Source organism: Felis catus, chromosome F2 (assembly GCF_018350175.1).
Source record: "Felis catus isolate Fca126 chromosome F2, F.catus_Fca126_mat1.0, whole genome shotgun sequence".
In the NCBI taxonomy this organism is placed as follows: domain Eukaryota; kingdom Metazoa; phylum Chordata; class Mammalia; order Carnivora; family Felidae; genus Felis; species Felis catus.
In genome coordinates, this window is record NC_058385.1 from 45952890 (window position 1) to 45977432 (window position 24543).

At 39.1% G+C, this 24543-nt stretch overlaps 1 protein-coding gene across 1 annotated transcript in view; it reads right to left on the reverse strand.

Annotated features, from left to right (window-relative positions):
* Positions 1-24543, reverse strand: part of LOC101096876 (cytochrome c oxidase subunit 6C) — a 61824-nt gene that overhangs the window by 632 nt on the left and 36649 nt on the right. The window contains exons 2-4 of the mRNA XM_023248537.2: positions 18278-18461; positions 17140-17266; positions 9369-9497 (exon numbers count right to left, since the gene is read on the reverse strand). Coding sequence (XP_023104305.2) covers positions 9384-9497; positions 17140-17266; positions 18278-18461 — 425 coding nt within the window. The 3' untranslated portion in view covers positions 9369-9383. The remainder of the gene's footprint in view (positions 1-9368; positions 9498-17139; positions 17267-18277; positions 18462-24543) is intronic.

Below are 24543 nucleotides of genomic sequence, written 5' to 3' on the forward strand. Positions count from 1 at the left end.
CAAAGCTTTAAGAAAACCAGCACTTAAGATGCAATACAGAACCATTAATATTTTCTTGATCTTTTTATTTTTACCTTCAGTCTTTTTTCTTCCCTGTGTAATTTTTACTAAACATAAAACACCCTTGGAGCACCTGGATGGCACAGTTAAGCATCCAACTCTTGGTTTCAGCTCAGGTCATGATCTCACAGTTGGTGAGTTTCAGCCCTGCATCAGGCTGTGCGCTGACACTGTGGAGCCTGCTTGTGATTCTCTTTCTCCCCATCTCTCTCTGCCCCTCTCCCACTGTGTCTCAAACTTAAAAAAAAAAAAAAAAAGCATACCCTTTATATAAAATCATGTTACTTTGTGAATGGCATTTCTAATGGACACAATATAGTCCATAATATGAGAAAAATCATAATTCCTTATCAATTTTCCAACCTTTAGAAATAAAGTTCTTCTTATTTTTTCTATCATAAGTTATATGGTAGATACTTCATACATACATCCAACTGATTTCAGATAGTTCCTTTAAGATAAATAACTACAGGGGTGCCTGGGTCGCTCAGCTGAGTAAGCGTCAGACTCTTGATTTCAGCTCAGGTCATGATCTCACAGTTTGTGAAATCAAGCCCTGTGAAGGGCTCTACACTGAATTCTCTCTCTCCTCTCTCTCTGCCCTTCCCCCACTCTCTCTCTCTCAAAAAATAAAAATTAGCTACAGCAACCAACACTAATAAAACAAGAAAAACACACAAAACGGCAGGAAATATCATGGACTTCTTTTCCTTGCTCTTGCCCCACCCCATCCTTGGTGCAGCACAATGTGCTCAGGAGGAAACTGACAATTCCTGGCTCTTCCCTCAGGACAGATGGTAAAGAATAAAAATCGCTTACAACATTCTGACTTGTTTGAGAGCTTCCCAAGGGACTTTTCTCTAACTTGCCTATCTCAGAACACCGGAACTGTGTGGCATACTTGAGATATCAGACTGCAAGCTGCTGAAAGTTGTGGTGGGTCCCAGGACACAAGAGCTACAGAGGACCTTCAGACTCACAGGCACCTATGGGCAAGAGACTATGGGCAGAGGAATAAAACAGAACAGCTAACGCTCTATACAGGAAACAGGATGAGACTCTTAGAGAAATTAACACTTAAAAAGCAACTGAGTATATACAAGAACTGGAACAAAAATGCATGCGTACATGCGCACACACACACACACTCAAGAAAGATGTATCTCCAGAAAAAGTGAGACAACCCTGAGCCTTTATGCCGGGTTGTTTAGTGAAGATCTTCCCCTGCATGGAGGTAATCCACAAAGATGGGGAGGGAGTGGCTATTATTCAAATGCCCTAATTTCAACAAAAGACATACAAAGAAAGGGAAATATGGTCTATTCAAAAGACAAAATAAATTTTCAAAAACTGACACTAAAGAAATACAAGCCTCTAACTAAAAAGACTTTAAAACAACAGTCTTAAATACTGCTCAATGAGCTAAAGGAGAACTTGGACAACTAAATGAAATCAGGAAAATGATATACAAACAAAATATCAACAGAAAAATTGTTTAAAAAAAATCAAAATTATGGTCCACAAAAACACAGTAACTGAACTGAAAAAAATCTCTAAGGGGTTTAACAGCAGACTCAGACAAAAGAATCAGCAAACTTGAAAAAAGTTCATTTGAATGATTGAGTCTGGGAGGAGCACAAAGGAAAGAAAATGAACAACAAAGCTTACGGGACCTGTGGGACATCATCACAAACATCAATATATGCATTATGGAACTCCCAGAAAAGCAAAGAGCAAAAGGCTTATTTATAGAAATAATGGCCAAAAACTTCCCAAATTTGAGGCAAGAAGTGAATATACAAACACAAGAAGTTACTTGGAAGTAGGATAAACTCAAAGAAGCCCACATCAAGACACTATAATCACGCTCTCAAATCCAAAGACCATGGATCTTAAAAGCATCAAGAGAAAATCGATTCATCACCTACATCACCTCTGTAAGATTATCAGTGGATTTTTCAGCAGAAACCTTGCAGGTCAGAAGGTTGTCAGATGATATATTTAAAGTGCTCACAAAAAAGTCAACCAAAAAACAGTATCTAGCAAAACTGTCCTTCAAAAATGAGGATGAAATTAAGACACTCCTCGATAAACAAAAAGCTAAAGTATCAGGAGTTCCTCACTAGACTTGCAATGGGAGTTCTCCAAGTCGAAACAAAAGTATACTAAAGAGTAACTTGAAGCCATGTGAAAATATAAAGTTCTCTGGTAAAGGTAAATATATAGACAAATATAAACCAGCATCACTGTAATTGTTTCAGAACTCTTAAGTTTGTAGGATTTAAAAAACAAAAAGCATTAAAAAACTATAAATCTATGTTAACGAGTATGCTATATATAATTTGTGACTAATAAAGTGGAGGAGGAGAGTTGTTAAAGAGTAAAATTTTTATTTGCGATTGAAAATATCAGTCTGAAGTAGACTGTTGTCATTTTTTTTTTTTCAAATATATTTACTGGGGTGCCTGAGTGGCTCATTCGGTTAAGCGTCCGACTTTGACTTGGGTCATGATCTCATGGGTGTGGGTTCGAGCCCCGCATCAGGCTCTGTGCTGACAGCTTAGAGCCTGGATGGAGCCTGCTTCTGTCGCTCTTCCCCCTCCCACTTGCACTCTGTCTCGGTCTCTCGCTCTCAAAAATAAACATTAAAAAAAAAAATTTTATTTATTTATTTTGAGAGAAAGACCAAAAGCATGCATGAGCAAGGGAGTGGCAGAAAGGGAAGAAGAGAGAAAATCCCAAGCAGGCTCCACACTGCCCGCACAGAACCCAACACAAGGCTCAAACCCATGAACTGTGAGATGATGACCTGAGCCAAAATCAATAACCGGAATCTTAGCTGACTGAGCCACTCAGGTGCCCCAGATTATTGTAATTTTAGCATGTCCTAGAAAATACCAAAGGTAACCACAAAGAAAATATCTACAGAATTTACACAAAAGGAAAACGAAAAGGGAATCAAAACATGTCACTACAAAGAAAAAAAAAACAAAAAAACAAAAAAAACTAAATGCAAACGCATTGAGAGGAAAGGAAGGACAAAAAAGCTGTGCTACAGAAACAATAAAATGGCAAAAGTCTTTCCCTATCGGTAATCATCCTAAATATAAATGGTTTAAACTTCCCAAATGATACAGAGTGGCAGAATAAATAAAAAACAGGATCCAATCATATGCTGTCTACAGGAGATTCACTTTAAATCTAAGGACACCACACAGTTCTAAAGTGAAAGGATAGAAAAAGATATTCCATACAAAATAATAATCAAGAGAACAAGAGTGGCTGTACTATCATCACACAAAACTTTAAGTCAAAAGTTACAAGGGACAAAAACATTATATAAAGAAGGGTCAATTTACCAGGAAGACAGAACAATTACATATGCACCAAACACCAGACCTTTCAAATATATAAAGCAAAACACTAACAGGTTGATGGGAGAAACAGCTCCATACTAATGTAATATCCCACTTTCAGTACAGTAGTCCCCGCCCCTTATCCACTGGGGACACATTCCAAGACCTCCACTGGCTACATTCTAAAACCTGCAGTGGATGCCTGAAAACATGGATAGTACTGAAACCTGTACATACTATCCTTTTTCCTAGATATACATCCCTATGACAGTTTAAATTATAAATTAAGCACAGTAAGAGACTAAAATAGGACTTTCCTAATTGTTAACAGTAAACTGTAAAAAAAATTTATTTAACTGTGGTCTCTCTCAAAATATCTTACTGTACCATACTCATCCTTCTTGTGATGTAAGATGATAAAACACCTACCAGATGAGGTAAAGGGAGATGAATGACATAGGAACTGTGGCGTAGCATTAAGCTACTACTGACCTTCTGACAATATTTCAGGAGCAGGATCATCTAAAGGACTACAGTTAACCACAGGTAACTGAAATGGCCGAAAGTAAAACCATGGATAAATGGGAACTACTGTAATGGCTAAAGAACTAGACACAAGATTATTAAGACAAGAGGACTTGAACAACACTTGAACAACAGGTGGACCTGACAGGTACAGAACAGAACATGCTACCTAACACCACCACAAAACACAATTTTCTCAAGTGCAGACACTGTCCAGGATAGACCATATGTTAAACCACAAAACAAGACTTAATAGATTTAAAAGGCTGAAATTATACAAACTGTCTTTTCTGATCACAATGGACTGAAACTAGAAATGAATCCAAGAAGGAAAATAAAAAAAACCCACAAAAATGCTGAAATTAAACATGTTCTTTTTTTAATTTTTTTTTAATGTTTATTTATTTTTGAGAGAGACAGAGGGCAAGTGGGTTAGGGGCAGGGAGAGAGGGAGACACAGAATCGGAAGCAGGCTCCAGGCTCTGAGCTGTCAGCACAGAGCCCAACGCGGGGCTCGAACTCACGAACTGTGAGATCATGACCTGAGCCGAAGCCAGACGTAAGCTGAAGTCGGACGCTCAACCGACTGAGCCACCCACACACCCCTAAACGTGTTCTTTTTAACAACCAATGGGTCAAAGAGATCACAAGGAAAATCTTGAAAGATTTCAAATCAACGACCTAAGTTTAACACCTTAAAAACCTAGAAAAACTAAACTCAAGGCTAGAAAGGAAATAGTAAAAATTACAATAATATAGATAAATCAACAAAATCAAAAGCCAGTTATTTGCAAACATCAACAATACTGGCAAACCTTTAGGCTAAGAAAAAAAAAAAAAGGGAGAAGACCCAGATAACTAAAAACAGAAATGAAAGGGAACATTACAACTGATTTCACAGAAATAAAAAGGATTGTAAAAACAATGCTATAAACAACTCCGTTGACAAATTAGACAACTTACATGAAACAGATTAATTCCTAAACTATAAATCAGGAAGAAACAGATAATATTAAACAGACCTGTAACTAGTAAGGACCTTCTAATAAAGAAAAATCCAGAATCAGATGGCTTCACAGGTGAATTCTATCAAACCCTTAAAGAATTTACACCAATCCTCCTCAAGCTCCTTCCCAAAAGAAGATGAGGAGGAGGAGGAGGAGGAGGAGGAGGAGGAGGAGAAGGAGGAGGTTGTTTTAACATCTTAAACATTTCTGGGTGGGGAGAGACTGCCCCCTACTATGTTTTCCTAACCATTTCCTATGTTTCCTCTTGTGAAAACATGATTGATAATTTCATTAAATATAAAACATTCTAGAAGGCCAGCATTACCCCAACACCAAAGCCAGACAAATATATAATACAAGAAAACTACAGATTATCCCTGATGAATATAGATGCAAAACCCTTAACAAAATACTAGCAAACAGAATTCAACAACTCATTAGAAGGATTTTACAACATGAGGAAGTGGAATTTATTCTTGATGATTCAACACACTACAATCAATGTAATATACCACAGAAGTAAACAAAAACCACACATCATCTGAATGGAGAAAACTCAACTGAAAAATCTGATACCTTTTCATGATAAATACACTCAACAAAATACCCAGTAATAAATCTAACCAAGGAGGTGAAAGACCTACACTCTAAAAACTAAGACAGTGATGAAAGAAACTGAATGGAAAGATATACCATACCATACTAATGGATTCAAGACTTAATAAACATTGTTAAAATGTCCATACAGCCCAAAGCAGTCTAGAGATTCAATGTAATCTCTATCAAAATGCCAAGAGCATTTTTCACAGAACTAGAGGAAATAATCGTAAAATGTATGTGGAACCACAAAGACCCTGAATAACCAAAGCAATCTTGAGAAAGAACAAAACTAGAGTTACCAATTCCAAATTTCAGAATATCTTACACAGCAACAGTAATCAAAACAGTATAGTACTGGCACAAAAACTGACACACAAATCAATGGAACAGAGTAGAGCCCAGAAATAAATCCACACTTATATGGTCAATTAATCTACATGACAAAGGAGGCAAGAACATATGGGGGAAAACACAATCTCTTCAATAAATGGTGCTGGGAAAACTGGACCACTTTCTTATACCATACACAAAAATAAATTCAAAATGGATTAAAGACCTAAATGTGAGACCTGAAACCATAAAATTCCTAGAAGAAAGCATAGAAAGTAATCTCTTGGATGTCAGCCTTAGCAACATATTTATGGACATGTCTCCTCAGAGAAGGGAAACAAAACCGAAAATAAACTATTTGGACTATACCAAAATACAAAGCTTTTGCACAGCAAAAGAAAGAATCAACAAAATGAAAAGGCAACCTACTGAATGGAAGAAGATATCTGTACACTAAGTATCTGATAAGGGGTTAATATCCAAAGCATATAAAAAACGTGTGCAATTCAACACCAAAAAACCCCCAAATAATCCAATTAAAAATAGACAGAAGACCTGAACATTTTTTCCAAAGACATACAAGGCCAACAGATAAGTGAAAAGATGTTCAGTATCACTAATCATTAGGGAAATGCAAAACAAAACCACAATGAGATATCACTTCACACCAGTCAGAATGCTAGTATCAAAAAACCAGGGGATAACAAGTGTTAGCAAGGATGTGGAGAAAAGAAAACTCTGGTACACTGTTGGTGGGAATGTAAATTGGTGCAACCACTGTGGAAAATAGTACAGAGATTTTTCAAAAAGTTAAAAATTGAATTACCATATGATCCAGTAATTCCACTACTGGGTGTACACACACACACACACACACACTTCTTACTCAGCCATAAAACAGAATGAGATCTTGCCAAGTGCAACAATATGAATGAATCTACAGGATATTATGCTAAGGGAAGCAAGTCAGGAAACAAACACACAGAAGCAGATGTAAGGGGGGAGGGTAATAGGGAGATGGGTAAAACAAGTGAAAGGTTTTAAGAGGTACATACTTCCACTTACAAAACAAGTCATGCAAATGAGAATTAACAGTACAGGGAAACAAATAATAAATCAGGAACAAATACAAACTACCACAACATAATAAAAGCCATATATGGAAAGGCCACAGCTAATATCATACTTAACAGGTCAAAGCCTGAAAGCTTTTTCTCTAAGATCAAGAAAAAGATAAGGATGCCTATTCTTACCACTTCTATTCAGTAAAGAACTGGAAGGGCTAGCCAAACCAAGTAAGCAAGAGAAAAGAAAGAAGACATCCAAATTGATAAGGAAAAAATAAAACTATCTGTTTGCAGATGACCTGGTCTTATATGTAGAAAACCCTAAAGATTCCACAGGGAAAAAAAAAAAAAAAGAAAAAGAAAAAGATACTTAGAATAAACTAACTGAGCAAAGTTGCAGGATACAAAATCGACACACAACAGTCAGTTGTGTTTCTATCTACTAACAATGAATAATCATAAAAACATTAAGAAAACAATTCCAATTACAAAAGCATCCAAAAAAATAAAATACACAGGAATACTTAACCAAAAGTGCAAAAGACCTATACACTGAAACTACAAAACACTGCTGAAAAAAAATTACAGATACAAATAAATGGAAAGGCATCTCATGTTCATGAAGTGGAATACTTATAATTGCTAAGATGTCCAAAGTGAGCTACATATGTAATGCAAACCCTACCTCAACAGCATTTTTGCAGAAGTAGAAAAATCCATCCTAAAATTCAGAGAGACTATAAAGGGACCCTGAATAACCAAAACAATCTCTAATTTCAAAACTTACTATAAAACTACAGTAATTAAAACAGTGTGGTACTAACGTAAATATAAACCAATGCAACAGAACAGAGCCTAAAATAAACCCTCACATATACAGTCCAAAAATTACCAACAAAGGTACCAAGACCATCCACTTGGGAAAGGACCGTCTTCTCAACAAACACTATTGGGAAACTGGATAGTCACAAAAAATAAAGAAGTTGGACCCTTTTTGAATCTCTTATCTCAAAATTAACTCAAATGAATCAAAGACCTAAAGGTAAAAGCTAAAACTATAAAATAAAACCTGTAAGCAAACATTAGAGAAGCTTCAAGACACTGGAACTTATAAGAAAACATGACAGGGGCACCTGCATGGCTCAGTCGGTTAAGTGTCCGACTTTGGTTCAGGTCATGATCTTGCAGTTCATGGGTTCAAGCCCTGCACTGGGCTCTGTCTTGACAGCTCAGAGCCTGGAGCCTGCTTTGGATTCTGGGTCTCCCTCTCTCTCTGCCCCACCCTACTTGCACTCTGTCTCTCAAAAATGAATAAACAGTAAAAAAAAAAAAAAAAAAAAAAAAAAAAATTAAAAAAATTAAAAAAGAAAACATAACAGAAGCTTCATGACATTGGATTTGGCAGATTTCTTGGGTAGGACACCAAAAGCACAGGCAACAAAAATAAAAATTACATAAATTAGACCCCATCAAAATTTTAAATGTCTGTGCAAAGAACACAATCAACAAAGTGAAAAGCAATCTTTAGAATGGGAGAAAATACTTTCAAATCATGTATCTGACAAGAGTTTGAAGAACTACAACTCAACAACAATAAACCCCAATCTGATTAAAATGGGGGAAGAACCTGATTAGCCATTTCTACCAAGAGGACATACAAATGGTCAACAAGCATGAGAAAAGATTCTCAACATCATTAACCATTAGGGAAATAAACATGAAAATCAAAATCCAGTACCACCTCACATCCATTAGGATGGCTACTTGCGGGGGAGGGGGGGAAACAGAAAACAAGTACTGGCAAGGTATGTAGTGAAACTGAAACCCTCCTGCACTGTCGACTGAGTATAAAATGGTGCAGCTGCCATATTAAATGGTATAGTGGTTCCTTACAATAAAGACAGAACTACTATATGATCCAACCATTCTACTTCTGGGTACCTACTCCAAAGTATCAAAAAGAGGGAATTTAAAGGGATATTTACATACATCACAGCAACATTATTTACAATCATCAGAAGGTGGAAGCAATCCAAATGTCCACCAAAGGTGAATGAAAAAGCAAAATGTGGTATATACATACCATGGGATGTTATTTAGCCTTAAAGAGGAAAGAAATTCCGACACATACCAAAACGGATGAATTTTGAGGACATTATATTAAGTAAAATAAGCCAATCACAAAAAGACAAATACTGTATGTTTCCACTTAAATAAAGTACCTAGAGTAGTCAAATTCAGAGACAGTAAGTAGAGTGGTGGTTGCCAGGGAATGGGGGGAATGGAGAGTAGTTCAATGGGTAATTGTGCAAGATGAAGAGTTCTGGAGATTGGTTGTACAACAATGTGAAGGTACTTAACAATCTGTATTTTACCACAATTTTAAAAAAATTTTAAACAGTAACTTCAAACAGCTATATTACCTTTACATTCCAAAATCACTTTGCACTCTGAAAGATACCAGCCTTCTTCATCTCCTCAAAATCTTTCATGGAATCATAATTTCTGTAGAAATCTGCATACGCCTTCTTTCTTGGTTCGGCCACAGCAAACTAAAAAGTAACATATCCCATTAGGGCTTATTTTTTAAATCATTAGAAACAATATCCAAAGACAACACAAATCATAACGTTTGTGTTCGTTCACCTTTAACTTGAACTCTGTATTTCCTAAGACAAAGGTTGGAAGCACTGACACAGATGGAAAGGAAGAGCCTCATGGAAACTACTCAGCAAGAGGGGCCTTCCTTGCTTGGGGACAGATTACTCCTTTTGTTGGGTGTGAGTGTGTACACTGGTAAGAGCCAAATGAAGATACCCAGAAAGCTAAAAGGTTTTAGGGAGAAGACAGCTGCCTTCCCTCCAGCAAAACCCAAATATCCCCACAGCTGACACATGCTAAAATATTCTGGTTCAATTTAAATTACATTAATTTCAAAGGAGTCAGATCAATTCAGTACCCACCTGCCTCTAAAAGGTACAAGAAGCTTTCTATCTGGTAAGAACAGTTCCAGGTAATTTACACTTCAACATCATTTAAGCCCTTAGAATAGATATTGAACTGTTTTACAGATGAGGTATTGGAACTCAGAATTTAGGTAACCTGATTAAAGTCTAGGAAGAAGCACTAGTTGGTAGATGGGTCAGCCAGGATTCAAACCCAGGTCTTTCATTTGGCAAAGGTTTTATTTTCCACAAAACACTACCTAGTGGATTTCAATGCATGGGTTATATAATACAAAATCAAATCCCATCCTGCATAAAAAAAAAAAACAGTAATTAATTCCATTAAGGTATTGCAGACACACACAGAATCATGACACTTGGTATGAATATGGTAAGAGCCCTTTACTTGACAAGTTTGACTGCCTCACCTCCTATCTAAATTCCCAACTACTTTCTTCCAGGGAGACCAAGAGGCAGGAGCCCCAATGCAACCCTCTGAATGCCAGCCCATTACCCAGAAGATAACTGAGCATTTCTTGTTAGAACAAGAAAAATATTTTTCCTTTTAAAAACATGGTATGCTAGGGGCGCATGGGTGGCTCAGGTGGTTGAGCGTCCAACTTTGGCTCAGGTCGTGATGGCATGGCTGGTGAGTTCAAGTCCCGCATCAGGCTCTGTGCTGACACCTCAGAGCCTGGAGCCTCCTTCAGATTCTGTGTCTCCCTCTCTCTCTACCCCTCCCCTGGTCGCACTCTGTCTTTCTCTCTCAAAAATAAACATTAAAAAAAATTTTTTTTAATGTCTAAATAAAAATAAAAACATTGTACACTAAGGCAGACAAAAATAAAGTAAAAGGCTCAGTGAACCCAAAAAATAACAGCAAATGGGTGTTACAGCTCTACCTAAATTGTTTTGTTTTGTTACACTTGAACTAGACTCTTTTTAGGTCAAAAATCTGGTAATCAAAAAAAAACTATTAATTTAGATCCACTACACCATGAGTTACTTGAAAGCCATAAAATCTATATCTGAGGCCTTACACAAAACAAGCTAATACCTGAAAATTTAGAACAAGCCTAATTTATATAACAGTAATTGCTCTACCTACAGGGGAAAATCCCTTCAGGATAAGTCTTGTCTCAAAATCTAACCCATATTCATGAACTTTGGCTTAGCAGATTAACTTAACCAAAAATGATTTACTGGTGGGCAACTTCATGTAAAAAGCATAAAAGCTGATTAAAATTGTGAGTATAAGTCAAACTAAGAATGAAGGCCAAATCAACAAAGCAATCTACACTAACTGGACAGGGGAAATGAAGGAAGCGAGCATCTACCAAGAGAATCAAGTTTACACCTGCCTTAATTCTTTAATAAGAATTTGGATTCCTCAGTGCTTTGGGAACTTTCCATCCAATCAAACACTAACTGTACACAAACATTGACTAATCTACCAAGCAAACTTTAAAACTTTTCATTCAGAATAGATGGACCATGGGTCTGCCATGGTCCCAGCTCTTAATTTAGAAGAGACACAACCTAAAGCAAGTACTATTTAAAATAAAATGTGCCCAGGGGCACCTGGGTGGCTCAGTCGGTTGAGCGTCTGACTTCGGCTCAGGTCATGATCTGGCGGTCTGTGAGTTCAAGCCCCACGTCAGGCTCTGTGCTGACAGCTCGGAGCCTGGAGATTGCCTCAGATTCTGTGTCTCCCTCTCTCTCTGCCCCTCCCCTGCTCATGCTACGTCTCTCTCTCTCTCTCTCTCTCTGTCAAAAATAAATAAACATTAAAAAAAAATTAAAAAAAAAAAATACAATGTGCCCAATACTGTAAAAAACAGTCTGGTACCAAGTGACTGAGAACCTAGCAAAGCACAACCAACGCATCTGGAGGAATAGGCTGCAATTCCATAAAGGAATATTTGAGAATCTTGAGGATAAACTGGAATTTGCCATACGATGAGATGAAGACATTACTGTTATATACAAACTCATGGGAGAAAGCAGAATTGGGTAACAGCAACTACTTACAAAGGGCTGGAGAACAGGGTGTAGTAGGACTGCTGGAAAGAGGATGAAAAGGCAGAAAGGACTAATCAGAAAGTATCTTAAAATCAAAACTAAGTTTCAGCAAATCATCCTTGATCCATTAGTAAGCAACGAAACCAATTTAGAAGATTGCAGCCAGTAGTTTAATATATTTACTACAGAGCAAAAATTTGAAAGCCACTGCGCACTGGGCATTCAGGAACCCAATGACACAACGGATCTATTCTGGGTTTTTTTTTTTTCTTTAAGTTTATTTACTTATTTTGAGAGACAGCAAGCAATGCAAGCAGTTGAGGGTGAGAGAGAGAGGGAGAGAATTCCAAGCACTAACAGTGTGGAGCCCGACATGGGGCTCAAACTGTGAGATCATGACCTGAGCCGAAACCAAGCGTCAGACACTTAATCAACTGAGCCACCCATGCACCCCAAACAGATCTATTCTAGAAGCCAAGGTTCAAAGCAGCAAGAATCCACACAAGTTACAAAGGCCTCAAGTTTGATAGTAACAATTAGGACACTGAGAGTGAAGAAATGAGTCCCCCAAATTTCTCTCCTTACCCCCACTTCATTTACTCATCCATCCATCCTTTTCCCACATTTATTTCATGCCCACTATATGCCAGGTAGAAAAGATCTCATGGAGCAAAGAGTTTATTTACTTTTTTGTGCTTGTCTCTTCAAAGGGGCCCAAAGCAAAGACCTCTTAGTGCTTTTCCTCAAGCTGTTCTCCCTCCCCTTAGCACTTCAAATTCACCCTTTCAAGGCACAAATTCCACCTTCTCTTTCAAAGAGCTATGATCCACAGTGTGACCCACAATATCCTCCTCTCCCACTGAAACAAAGACATCAATCAACTATCAGAGTACAGATCCCGAGTACATGGAGGACAGGGTCCTTTCTCTCCCACCTTTATTCTTCCAAACTGTATATAAGCTGCTCCAGAACAGCTCTGGGAAATGAAATGTTCTTTCATTGTTACTGTCTTGCAAGAATACCTAATTTTTTCACCTCCCCCATCTTGACTCTAACTTCTTTAAAGACACATATTTAGAGGTATATACACTTAGTATACTCCGAAGCACCTGGAACTCTATACAATCTACCACTGTACTGAATTTTAGATACTACATCTTATTCAACAGATACTTTTAAGCATCTATTTGTGGGTCAGCCAACTGACAATGGGGTGCCACTGTAAACAAAAAAAGCACCCTGCTCTAATGAGGCTCACAATATACTAAAAAATACTAGAACTAAACACTAAAATTATTAAGTACAAAGCGTTGCAAAGCTTTAATTCTCTCATGGGCCACTATGACACATGGTCATAAACACATGTAATACCATAAACATTTTTACAGAAAAAAGTTGTAAATGTAATGTGGAGACTTAGAGAAATATAAAACATATAGAGTATGTTGGGAAAAAGGTGGCATAGGAAACACCAGGAATCTCTCCCAACCTATACAACTGCACTAGCACAATGTGTCTAGTGTAACTTTCCTGAAACTTTGGATCTCTTGAAGGCATACAACAGGCAGGTGGCCACTGCTGTTGCCCGCCCCCCCCCCCACCCCCGCAAGACTCTTTTTCACCTGAGCAATTTCCAGGGAACCTAAAAGGATAGAGCACCTTTCCCCCCGCCCCTTCATTTTTCTCTTTTTCAGAGCCAGACATTAAAGACTAGGACATTCAAAGCCTTCTACATATACAATTCTCAGAGAAATTGCAGAATGGATTAAAAATGACCCAACTAGGGGTGCATGGGTGGCTCAGTCAGTTAAGCATCCACCTTCAGCTCAGGCCATGATCTCACAAACCATGGGTTCAAACCCCACGTTGGGCTCTGTGCTGACAAGTCAGAGCCTAAAGCCTGCTTCATATTCTGTGTCTCCCTCTCTCTCTGCCCCTCCCCTGCTCCCGCTGTCTCTCAAAAATGAATAAACGTAAAAAAAAATGACCCAACTATATATGCTATCTACAACAGACTCATTTCAGATCCAAAGACACAAATAGATTGAAAGGGAAAGGGTGAAAAAAGATGTCCTGTGTCAACAGTAACCAAAGAGAGTGGCTATACTAATATCAGACAAGATAGACTTCAAATCAAAAAAATTACAAGAGACAAAGGACTTTATTTATTCATAAAAGTTTCAACAAGGCAAGAACTTATAACAATTAGAAACATTTACTCACCCAGTAACACCAGCAAAACATATAAAGCAAAAACTGACAGAAATGAAGAGAAAAATATTTCTCCAATAACAGTTAAGACTTTAATAGCCCAATCTCAATAATAGATAAAACCAGACCTAAGTAAGGAAACAGAGGACTTAACTCATGAAACCAACCCGATCTAACACCTATACAAAGAATACTCCACCCAACAACAGACAACACATTCTTCTCAATTTCACATGGGATATTTTCCAGGATAGACTAAACAGGCCACAAATTAAGTGTCAACAGATTTAAAAAGATAGATATACAAAGTATGTTCTCTGATCACAATGGGATGAAATTAAAATCAGTAACAGAAGGAAAACTGGAAAATTCACAAAACTATAAAGTTTAAGCAACAAACATTTAAACAACCAATGGATCAAAGAAGAAATCAGGAATGAAATTAGAAAATATTTAGAGACAAATGAAAATGAAAGCACAACACACCAAAACTTATGGGATACAGTGAAAGCAGAGCTAAGGGGGGAAAATTTTTAGCTATAAACACACATATTAAAAAACAAGAGAGATCTCAAACCAACAACCTAACATTGTAACTTACAGAACTAGGAAAAAGAACAAAATAAACCAAAAGCTAGAAGGAAGGAAATAATAAAGATTAGAGCAGAGATCAACAAAACAGAGACTAGGAAAACAAAAAAGAAAAATCAACGAGGCCAAAAAACTGGTTCTTCAAAACCATAAATAAAATTGACAATCCTTTAGCAAGATGGGCAAAGAAAAAAAGAGGGAAGATTCAAATTACTAACATCAGAAATGAATACTACAGATTCTACAGAAATAAAAAGGATAATAAGAGAATAGTATGAACGACTGTATACCAACAGACTGGATAACCTATATGAAACGGATAAATTCCTATAAACACAAAACCTACCAAGACTAAATTACAAAGAAAGAAAAAATCTGAATAGAACTATAACTATTAAGGATATTGAGTCAATAATCAAAAATCTCCCAACAAAGAAAAGCCGGGACCTGATGACTTCACTGGTCAATTCTACAAAAAAAGAAAAACCTAAAGAATACCAGTCCTTCTGAAATCTTTCCAAGCAACTGAAGTAGAGGAAAACTAACTCACTTTATGAGACCAGCATTATACTGATACCAAAGCCAGACAAAACACAGAAAACTACGGGCCAATATCCTCCACGACCACTGATGCAAAAATCCTTGACACAATACTAGCAAATTGAATTCAGTAGCATATTAAAAAGACTGTACGCCATTACCAAGTGAGGTGTATTCCTGGAATGCATGGATGGTTCAACATACAGAATCAATGTAATACACATTAAAAGAATAAAAGAGAAAAAAAACACAATAATCTCAATGCAGACAACACATTTGACAAAGTCAATACCCTTTCATGATGAAAAAAAGAACACCCCATCTAGGAACAGAATGAAATTACCTCCACATAACCCATAAGATGTCCACTGTTGTACTTCTATTCAACACAGTACTCTAAGTTCCAGGCAGAACAGTTAGGCAAGAAAGAGAAATAAAAGGCATCCAAATGACAAAGGAAGAAGCATAATCATCTGTCTACAGATGATGTATGTAGAAAACCCTAAAAATTCCACACAGAAAAAAAACTCGTTAGATAACAGCAAAGCTAGCAGGATGTAAAATGTAAGATAGTGCCACAGAAAACAGCATGGTGGTTGCTTAAAAAATTACACACAGAATTACCAAATGATCTATCAATTCCACTTCTGGATATATACTGAAAAAAATTAAAAGCAAGGTCTCGAAGAGATACCTGTAACCCATGTTCATAGAAGCATTATTCACAATAGCTAAAACATGGAAGCAACCCAAGTGTCCATCAAAGGTGAATGAATAAGCAAACTGTGGTACCAACATACCATAGAATGTTATTCGGCCTTAAAAAGAAAGGAAATTCTGACACATGCTATGACAAGGATGAAACTTGAGGATATTATGCTAAGTGAAATAAGCCAGTTACAAAAAGACAAAATAATGTAGGATTCCATTTACATGAGGTACCTAGAGCAGTCAAATTAAGACACAGAAAGCAGAACTGTTCCATGGGCTGGGAGTGGGGAAGGGATGGGTTTACTGTCAAATGGGTATAGTTTCAGTTTTACAAGATGAAACAGTTATGGAGGTGAATGGTAGCAATGGTCATACAACATTATAAATGTATTTAATATCACTGAATTGTACACATAAAAATGGCTACATTTTGTGTATTCTACCACAATACAAAAAAATTATTTAGAAAAACCCAAAGGGCATAATGTTAAAATTCACAGGAGACGGAGCGTTAAAATGCAGTTCTATGGCAACGAAACCATTAAGGTTACTTACCAAACAGAACTACTGCCTTCCTGACATCCCTCTGCTTTAATAAAATTATATCCTTGTGTCATGGACTGAACTGTGTCTTCCAAAACTCATGCGTTGGAATCTTAAACCTCTAACACCTCAGAATGTAACCAGATTTAGAGATGGGTCTTTAAAGAGGTAAATTAAAATGAGGTTTGTGAGTCCCAATCCAATATGACTAGCATCCTTGCAAGAGGAAATTCAAACAAAAACACAGTAGCACAGAGAACCATGTGAAGACAAAGGGAGAAACCCACCTACAAGCCAAGGAGAGAGGCTTCAAAAGAAATCCACCTTGCGGTCACACTGATCTTGGATCTCCAACCCCCAGAACACTAAATAAATTTGTTTAAGCCACCCAATTTGTCTGAAAGCCCTTAAAAACTAATACTGCTTCCTTTAAAGTTGAAGAACAAGCTATCTAGAGAATATGAGGTATTTTCCTGCCGCACTGAGGTAAGGGGAGGAAAGGGGAAGGGAGCACATTAAAGAGGGAGTTTCTTTAAAAGCCTCAGAACTACTTATGAAAATAAAATACATTTTCAAATTTAAAACACATTTTCTGGACCATAGGCACAAAGTAGAAATCAAACATACAAACCTTATAGAAAGCTGCAACCCCCAGGGAAACAGCGAACGCTCCGACAATATGAAATCGCAGGCGCTTGGCCAGAAGGCCTCGCATCTGAGGTTTCGCCAAAGCACCGGAAGTCATGGTAGTTATTCTCCTTCAAAGATAAAATAATAATAAAAACAACTCTGAGAACATAAAAAGATATCTAAGGGATCTTTACAATAACGCACTTTAATACCAAGAGGGGCACAGGCATGATCCCTCCCACAAAGCCTAAGCTTAGTCTGCTTCATGGTCGCACGCTGAACGACGACCCTAAACAAACCAGATCATTGCGGCCCAACAACAGAAAGCAGGGAGTATAAACTACAAACAAAATTATCTCGACCCCAGGAAAGATAAGCAGTGGCTCTAGACTGACAAGTGCAAACGCATTTAGAGCGTTTACTCTCGTGCGACCTATCATCTCATAATTCCCACTTCTTTGACGAGAAAACTGGGGCACACGAAGGAGACTTTTCCAAGGTCACGCGGTGAAAGATTTAAATTCGGGCAGGAGCCCAGCCGTGACCTCCAGGGCCCACCCAGTGACCGCGGCGCGGCCCCACAGACCTTCCGCCAAGGCGGCCGGGGCGCTGGGAGGCTGCCGGACGCCCACCTTCCACCCCCCTCCCCGTTCCACCAGGCACGGCAACCCTTTTCCAGCTTCCCGAGAGTGGAATGACCAACGTTACCACGCAGCGAGCACCGACCTCGCGCCGACGCAGCTGGCTGTTTCCCCTACGTAGCCCCTTAGCCTCAAGACCGCCTGAGGAAGAAACCGCCCCTCCCTTTGCACAGGTGAAAACGCTGGGGCCAAATGAAATGACCTAACCAAGGTCACACTAACTGGAAGAAAAACACAGCAGAGACCAGGTCCGGGCCGGCCGCCTTAGAAGCCCAGCTGCCTCCTCCAGACCCCTGCAGCCCAGTCGGCCCCCGGGGGCGCTGGCGGTCAGCCCGCGCGACCCTCCAGAGGCCGCGGCGGGGGCGTGCAGGGGTCGAGCCAGCGAGAAGTTAGAAGCTCCTGACCGCAGAGATGCAAGCGCAACTCAACTCCAGGGCAGAGCGAGAGCAGGCAACGGGATGCGGCAGTTATGAGAGCTCAGACGACAACAACACTCACCTCAACACCAACCTTAAACCCAACGTCCTTCCTAACTGATACAGATATGGACGGCGGTCCAGCTGAGCGCAGGCGCAGAAGCAGCGGAGAGGACCCAGCGACGGTAGCCGGAAGAGTTCAAAAGACCTCCAGCGCTCCTCCAGCCGCTCACGGCTGAAGTTCAAGGGTGTGGTTCGTTTCTTCCCTGTGGGACGTTAGACTAAAGACCTGACCTTCTGAGTTGGTTCTCTTAGTAAATTGGAGATTTTATTCTTACTCATATACATAGTTGGTATGAATTTATTAGAGAATACAAAGATAGTTAATATGTGAATATTTTAAAATGTACCTTACAAATACAGAACAAATCATTCTGGGCCCATGGAGTGCGCGAACCGTGTGCACAAACTGCCATTTACATTACAACTACCCTCAGGTGAATAATTGTTTGGTTTGGGTAAAGGGTGAATAAGATAGCCAAGTTCTAGGACCTCAGAGCCCTGCTGATGAGACAGACATAAACAGATTTACATTAATCCCAAGTGGAGGGCACTTCCACAGAGACATGACCCAATGAAACAATTACCCTCCTGACAGAGCTGATACAAGGAATATTTGTGTGGGGTTTTTAGTAAAAGACATGTATCTTTTTAAGGTTTATTTATTTTTCAGAGAGAGAGAGACCCAATGGGGGAGGAGCAAAGAGACAGGGGGCAGAGGATCCGAAGTGGGCTCTGTGCTGAGAGTAGAGAGCCTGATGGAGAGTTTGAATTCGGGAACTGGGAGATCATGTCCTGAGCTGAAGTCGACTACATAATTGACTGAGCCACCCAGGCACCCCAAGAGACAAATATCTTAAAGGAAGACAACTGGAAGTTTATGGAAAGTGATGTGTAGGGGTAATGTGCTTGTGCCTTAGGGGTGTCAAGCTTGGTTTTTATTAAAATAACCTTGATTTACAGTGTTCTTTAAGTCAACTCAGCAAGCACTGTGGAGGATACACTAGGATACAAAATATACATGATATAGATTAAACATATATTGATTGAGCATTTCCTATATACCAGGCTCTGCTATATAGTAGGACAAATCTTCAAGGAGGTACATTCTTGTCAGGGAGTCTTTGTTCTCAACAGACACTCTATATATAGAAAAGATGCTAATTGAGGGCCAAAGTGGGTTTGTACCTCAGTAACACTCTTTTCAGACCTCTTGTCAACCATCTACCCCACTAAAAATCTTTACAAGGGTTTTCCCAGGCTGTAACCTGTTCCTATTTTCTTTCCATCTGCACTCCCACAACTGGCCCAGAGAGAAAACAGTAAATTTCAGAATTTACAGGGATTGCTGTGTATTGAATACTCAGGGAAGGCTTCAGGGAAGTCATGGAAGAAATGGAAATGGAGCTGAAACTCAGTCTAATGGAGAAGCCTAGATAAGTGGAGAAATCTAAGAGACAAAATTGGTCAGAAGACTATGGCAAAGACAGACACACTCAGGGAACAGAGCTTAGCCTGGATGGAGTGTTTATTGGTGGTTTAGGAACACTGGATGGGTAGAGAAGCACATAGTCAATCACAATAATCCAAGGTGACACATGAATAGAACCTGAATTATAGGGGTGAATAGAAAAGATGGCATATGTGGGTTCTGTTCTGGATCCTAACAGACCTGTATTTGAGTCCCAGCTCATGACCTCCTGGCTGGGAAATTTCTTAATCTTTCTAAGTGTGCTTTCTCCTCTCTAAAATGACATCCGTTTTTCTTTAATGATATATTTAACCCAGTATATTAGTATTAGTATTATTTTAACACGTAGTCAATATAAAAATTATTCATGAGATTTTTACATTCTTTTCTCATACTAAGTCTTTTGAAATATTGTGTGTATTTTTCAAGTATAGTACATCTCAATTCAGACTAGCCACATTTCAGTTTCTCATAGCCACATGTATTATTGGACAGCATAGTTAAAACACTTTAGTCATAAGAGAATGCTCAAGATCTATTGCTAAATAAAAAGGCAGACTGCAAAACTATGCTGTGTGATCTAATTGTGTAACACACGCATGAAAATATACATATGTATGGTTATGTAGAAAATAGTATTGAAAAGAGTCCACAACAGAAACTTGTATTGGGGATAATTTTTTATATTTTGTCCACTTTTATGTATTCTCTGTTTGATCATGCCTTTCTTTTATAGTTAGAAAAAAAATGTGATTTTCTAAAGGAGAGATACATCTGTTTCTTATTATCACTGTAACAAACTATGGAAAACTTACCTTAAAACAACGCAAATTTGTTACCTTACAGTTCTGTAGTTCATTAGTCTGAAACAAGTCTCACTGGACTAAAATCAGTGTGCCAGCAGGGTTGTATTCCTTCTGGACACTTTAGAGCAGATTCTGTTTCCTTGCTTTCTCCAGCTTCCAGGGGCTGCCTACATTCCTTGGCTCATGGTCCCCTTCCTCTATTTTCAAAGCCAGCTATGTTGCGTGTCTCTGATCCTGATTTCGATGTCACATCTCCCATTCTGACTGTTCTTTTCTGCCTCCCTCTTCCATAATCTCCCTTGTGATTACATTGGGTCTACTTGGATAATCAAGGATAATCCTCCTATTTTAATGTCAGCTGATCAGTGAGCTCAATTTCATCCGCAACTCCATTCCCCTTTGCTTCATAACATAACATGATCCAGGGATTAGGCCATAGAACCCAACTTGGAAGGGTCATTATTCTGCCTACCACAAAAGGCATAGTCATGATTGCACTATCTAAAAAATATCTCTATTCTCCTCTCAGGGATATGGTAGGACTATACTTCCCTGATGCCTTTGAAGTTAGGATATGACTCGCTTTGGCCAATGCAATAGAAGTGGAAGTGACATGCGTCAATTCTGGGTAGAAGCTTTACAACACAACGTGTGTCTGCCCTGTTCTCTTTGCCCTGACTTTGTTATAAGGGAAGTATTGATTGAAATGGCACTTATGTCAGCTGGATCTGAGAAAGATTAAGATAAGCAGAACCTTCCTACTATTTTTCACTGGCCAGACTCTGTGAGTGAGAAATAAATGGTATGGTAGTGTGTTATTCCACTGAGATTCAGGGGTTGTTTGGTCCTATAGACAAACTTAGCTTGTCCTGACTGGTAGAAGAGGTTAAGAAATGTATCTGTTTTAGTTAGGGGTGTGTGTGTGTGTGTGTGTGTGTGTGTGTGTGTGTGTGTGTAAATGCTGAGACAGGTTAAGTGATATAGACCATGAGAGTGTGAAGAGGAAATGGGGACATTAAGGGGACGGGGGGACACTGGAAATAAGCTATGTTGATCACCATACTTTCTCCTAAGTTAGAACAAAATGGCTTATCCATGTTAGGGGCATCTTTGGGCCCACCTTTGACCTCTAGAGAAGCCCTAAATTTTGTAATAGAACCCATCTGCTGCTCAAGAGCCCTTCAGCTGCTAGCCCAAGGGAACCCTGGATGTTTGGGGCCCTCAGGAGGGGTTTTCCCGGAGGCATCACCTCCTCAAGGCTTCTTAGGCTTGTAAGGTACTATATTCTAGGGGACTCTGGACTCCCTGAAGTTTGTATGTGATCAGGGACATGTTTTCATGCCATCCCAAGACTGAGCTACTGCCTCACTGTATCTGTAAGCCGTATGAAGCATCCAGTAGTTTACAAAACATGTTCACTTTTGTGTTTCCATTTTGTCCTCTCAATAATCCCATGAGATGAACAGGGATTTTTGTTTTTTATTTTTATATTTTAAATTAAATGTTTATTTATTTTGAAAGAGAGAGTGTGCATGCACATGCATGGGAGGGGCAGAGAGAGAATCCCAAGCAGGCTCCATACTGTCAATAAAGAGCCCAGTGTGGGGCTCGATCCCATGAACTACAAGATCATGACCTGAGCCAAGATCAAGGGTCAGACACTCAACTGACTGAGCCACCCAGGTGCCCCAGGGACTGTTTTTTAGATTAAGACACTGAGGATTACAGTGGTAGAAAAATAGAAGAACTGGGAATAGAATCTAGAGTGGGATTCGTCCCATACCAGGGCTGTGGAGAGTGCTTCCAGAGGAACAAATCTACCTCAGTGAACACCACTCATTAGTCTATGATGATTTGTTGAGCACCTACTCTGTGCTCTGTGTTGCTATCCCTAATGGCTGAGAGTATAGTCCCAAGAAGCCACAAGAGATACTCCCCAAATCAGTAGATAATTTCATAACCTTCCATTTCTGTTTAGTTGAGTAGATATATCCTCCTAGGTCCCACTTAGAAAATCTAAGAAGTTATTAATTCAGTCTAATAGTAATGAGGTCTGTGAAACAGCTAAGTGCCAGATGTTGTGCTTTTCTGGCTACTTCAGAGCTAGCAGTAATTAAAAACAATTTTCCTGGAATTGAGCTGACATCATCCACAGAAGCTCTACATAGAGATGTTCTGACCTGATAAAGCCCTCTATGAAATGAAGCTATTAACTGAAAGAGTCATGTTAAACTCAACTGCATTAATAATACAGAAAGGGGGAAAAATCAAAGTTTACTAGATAGAAAAGAAAAAACAAGCAAACCAAGAGAATATGGAAATACCATATTTTAACTTCTAAGAGGGCACAACAAAGCCAAAAGATACAAATTATCACTCTAAGATAGGACACTTGAAAACTTTTTAATTCATTTGAAAAAGAGAGTCTCTTAGTAGTTACATTGCGATCTCGCTTTGAACTTGTGTCGATTTTCATTTACAAATGTGTTGAACTAGTCATGGGCGCCTGGGTGGCTCCGTCAGTTAAGCATCCAGCTTCCGCTCAGATCATGATCTCATGGTTTGTGGGTTCAAGCCCTGCATCGGGCTCTGTGCTGACAGCTCAGAGCCTGGAGCCCGCTTCAGATTCTGTGTCTCCCTCTCTCTCTGCCCCTCCCCTGTTTGTGCTCGGTCTCTCTCTCTCTCTGTCTCTCTGTCTCTCTGTCTCTCTCTCTCTCTCTCAAAAATAAACATTCAAAAATATTAAAAATAAATCGGGGTGCCTGGGTGGCTCAGTCAGTTGGGCATCCGACTTTGGTTCAGGTCATGATCTCACCGCTTGTGAGTCCCAGCCCCCTGTCGGGCTCTGTGCTGACAGCTTAGAGCCTGGAGCCTGCTTCAGATTCTGTGTCCCTCTCTCACTTTGCCTCTCCCCACTGGTGCTCTGTCTCTATCTCAAGAAAAAATAAACATTAAAAAAAATTTTTTTAATAAATAGATAAATCAAGGGGCCCAAGCAAACCTTTCAGAAAGGCCACCTCACCCATTACTACCTGAAAAAAATGGATCAATCTGGCCCCATTCATACACCAAACCCCCTCACATTTACCTTTAGCCTTCTCTGGATTAGAAAAAGCCTGAACTTAAAATGTACCCAATATTCAAATTATAGCATATGAAGAATCAACAAATCTACATGTGGTATTTTGAGCATTTCAAACAATAAGCTAAACCAAATCCTCCCACTATAATTCAAAAAGTATTTGCATAGCACTTACTATGTTCCCCGTTCTGTGCCAGCCATTAGGGAGGGTGGTAAGGAATTGCAAAACCCAGCCTCTGTACTTTAGTATCTGGTAATTTCATTAAAGAGAAGATTCGTGAAACCCTATACAAGAGAATAAAGTTCAAACCAAAATGAGATGGAAATAGCTAATGCAAAGGAAAATTCGGAAGAGGAAAGATCTGTGTGAGACGGGCCATTCATTCATTCAAGAAATATTTACCAAATATAGAACTGTGTGCCAAGCACTATTCTATACACTAAAGATATGGTATGAAAAAGACAAAGTTCTTGCTTTCGTGGAGTTTATGTTGTCACATGGGACACAGACAGCACACCAATAAACAAACAAATACATGCTATAGTGTCTGATGGTGGTTAAGTGCTGTGAAGAATGAAACAGAATGCTAGTGTGGTGCCCTTTTAGATGGAGGCCAGGAACACCCTCTCTGAGGAGGTGACCTTTGAGCAGAATCCCTACTGATATGAGGAATGAGCCCCATAAAGATCTGGGAGAAGAGTGCTCTCTGCAAAGAGATCAGCAAGGGAGGTGACATGATGTGGCTGTGTTCCAGACAGCAAAAAAAGGCTAACAGAACTGGAACTGAGTAAGTGTGGGGGAGATGTCCAATCTGGCCCCGGAGACATCATTCAAGTGAAGTCTTGTTGTTGACTTGAAGTCCATGTTGACTTGACATGGGATTAGTTTGTCATCCTGAGCACATGGGGAGAACATTCCAGCTGATCAG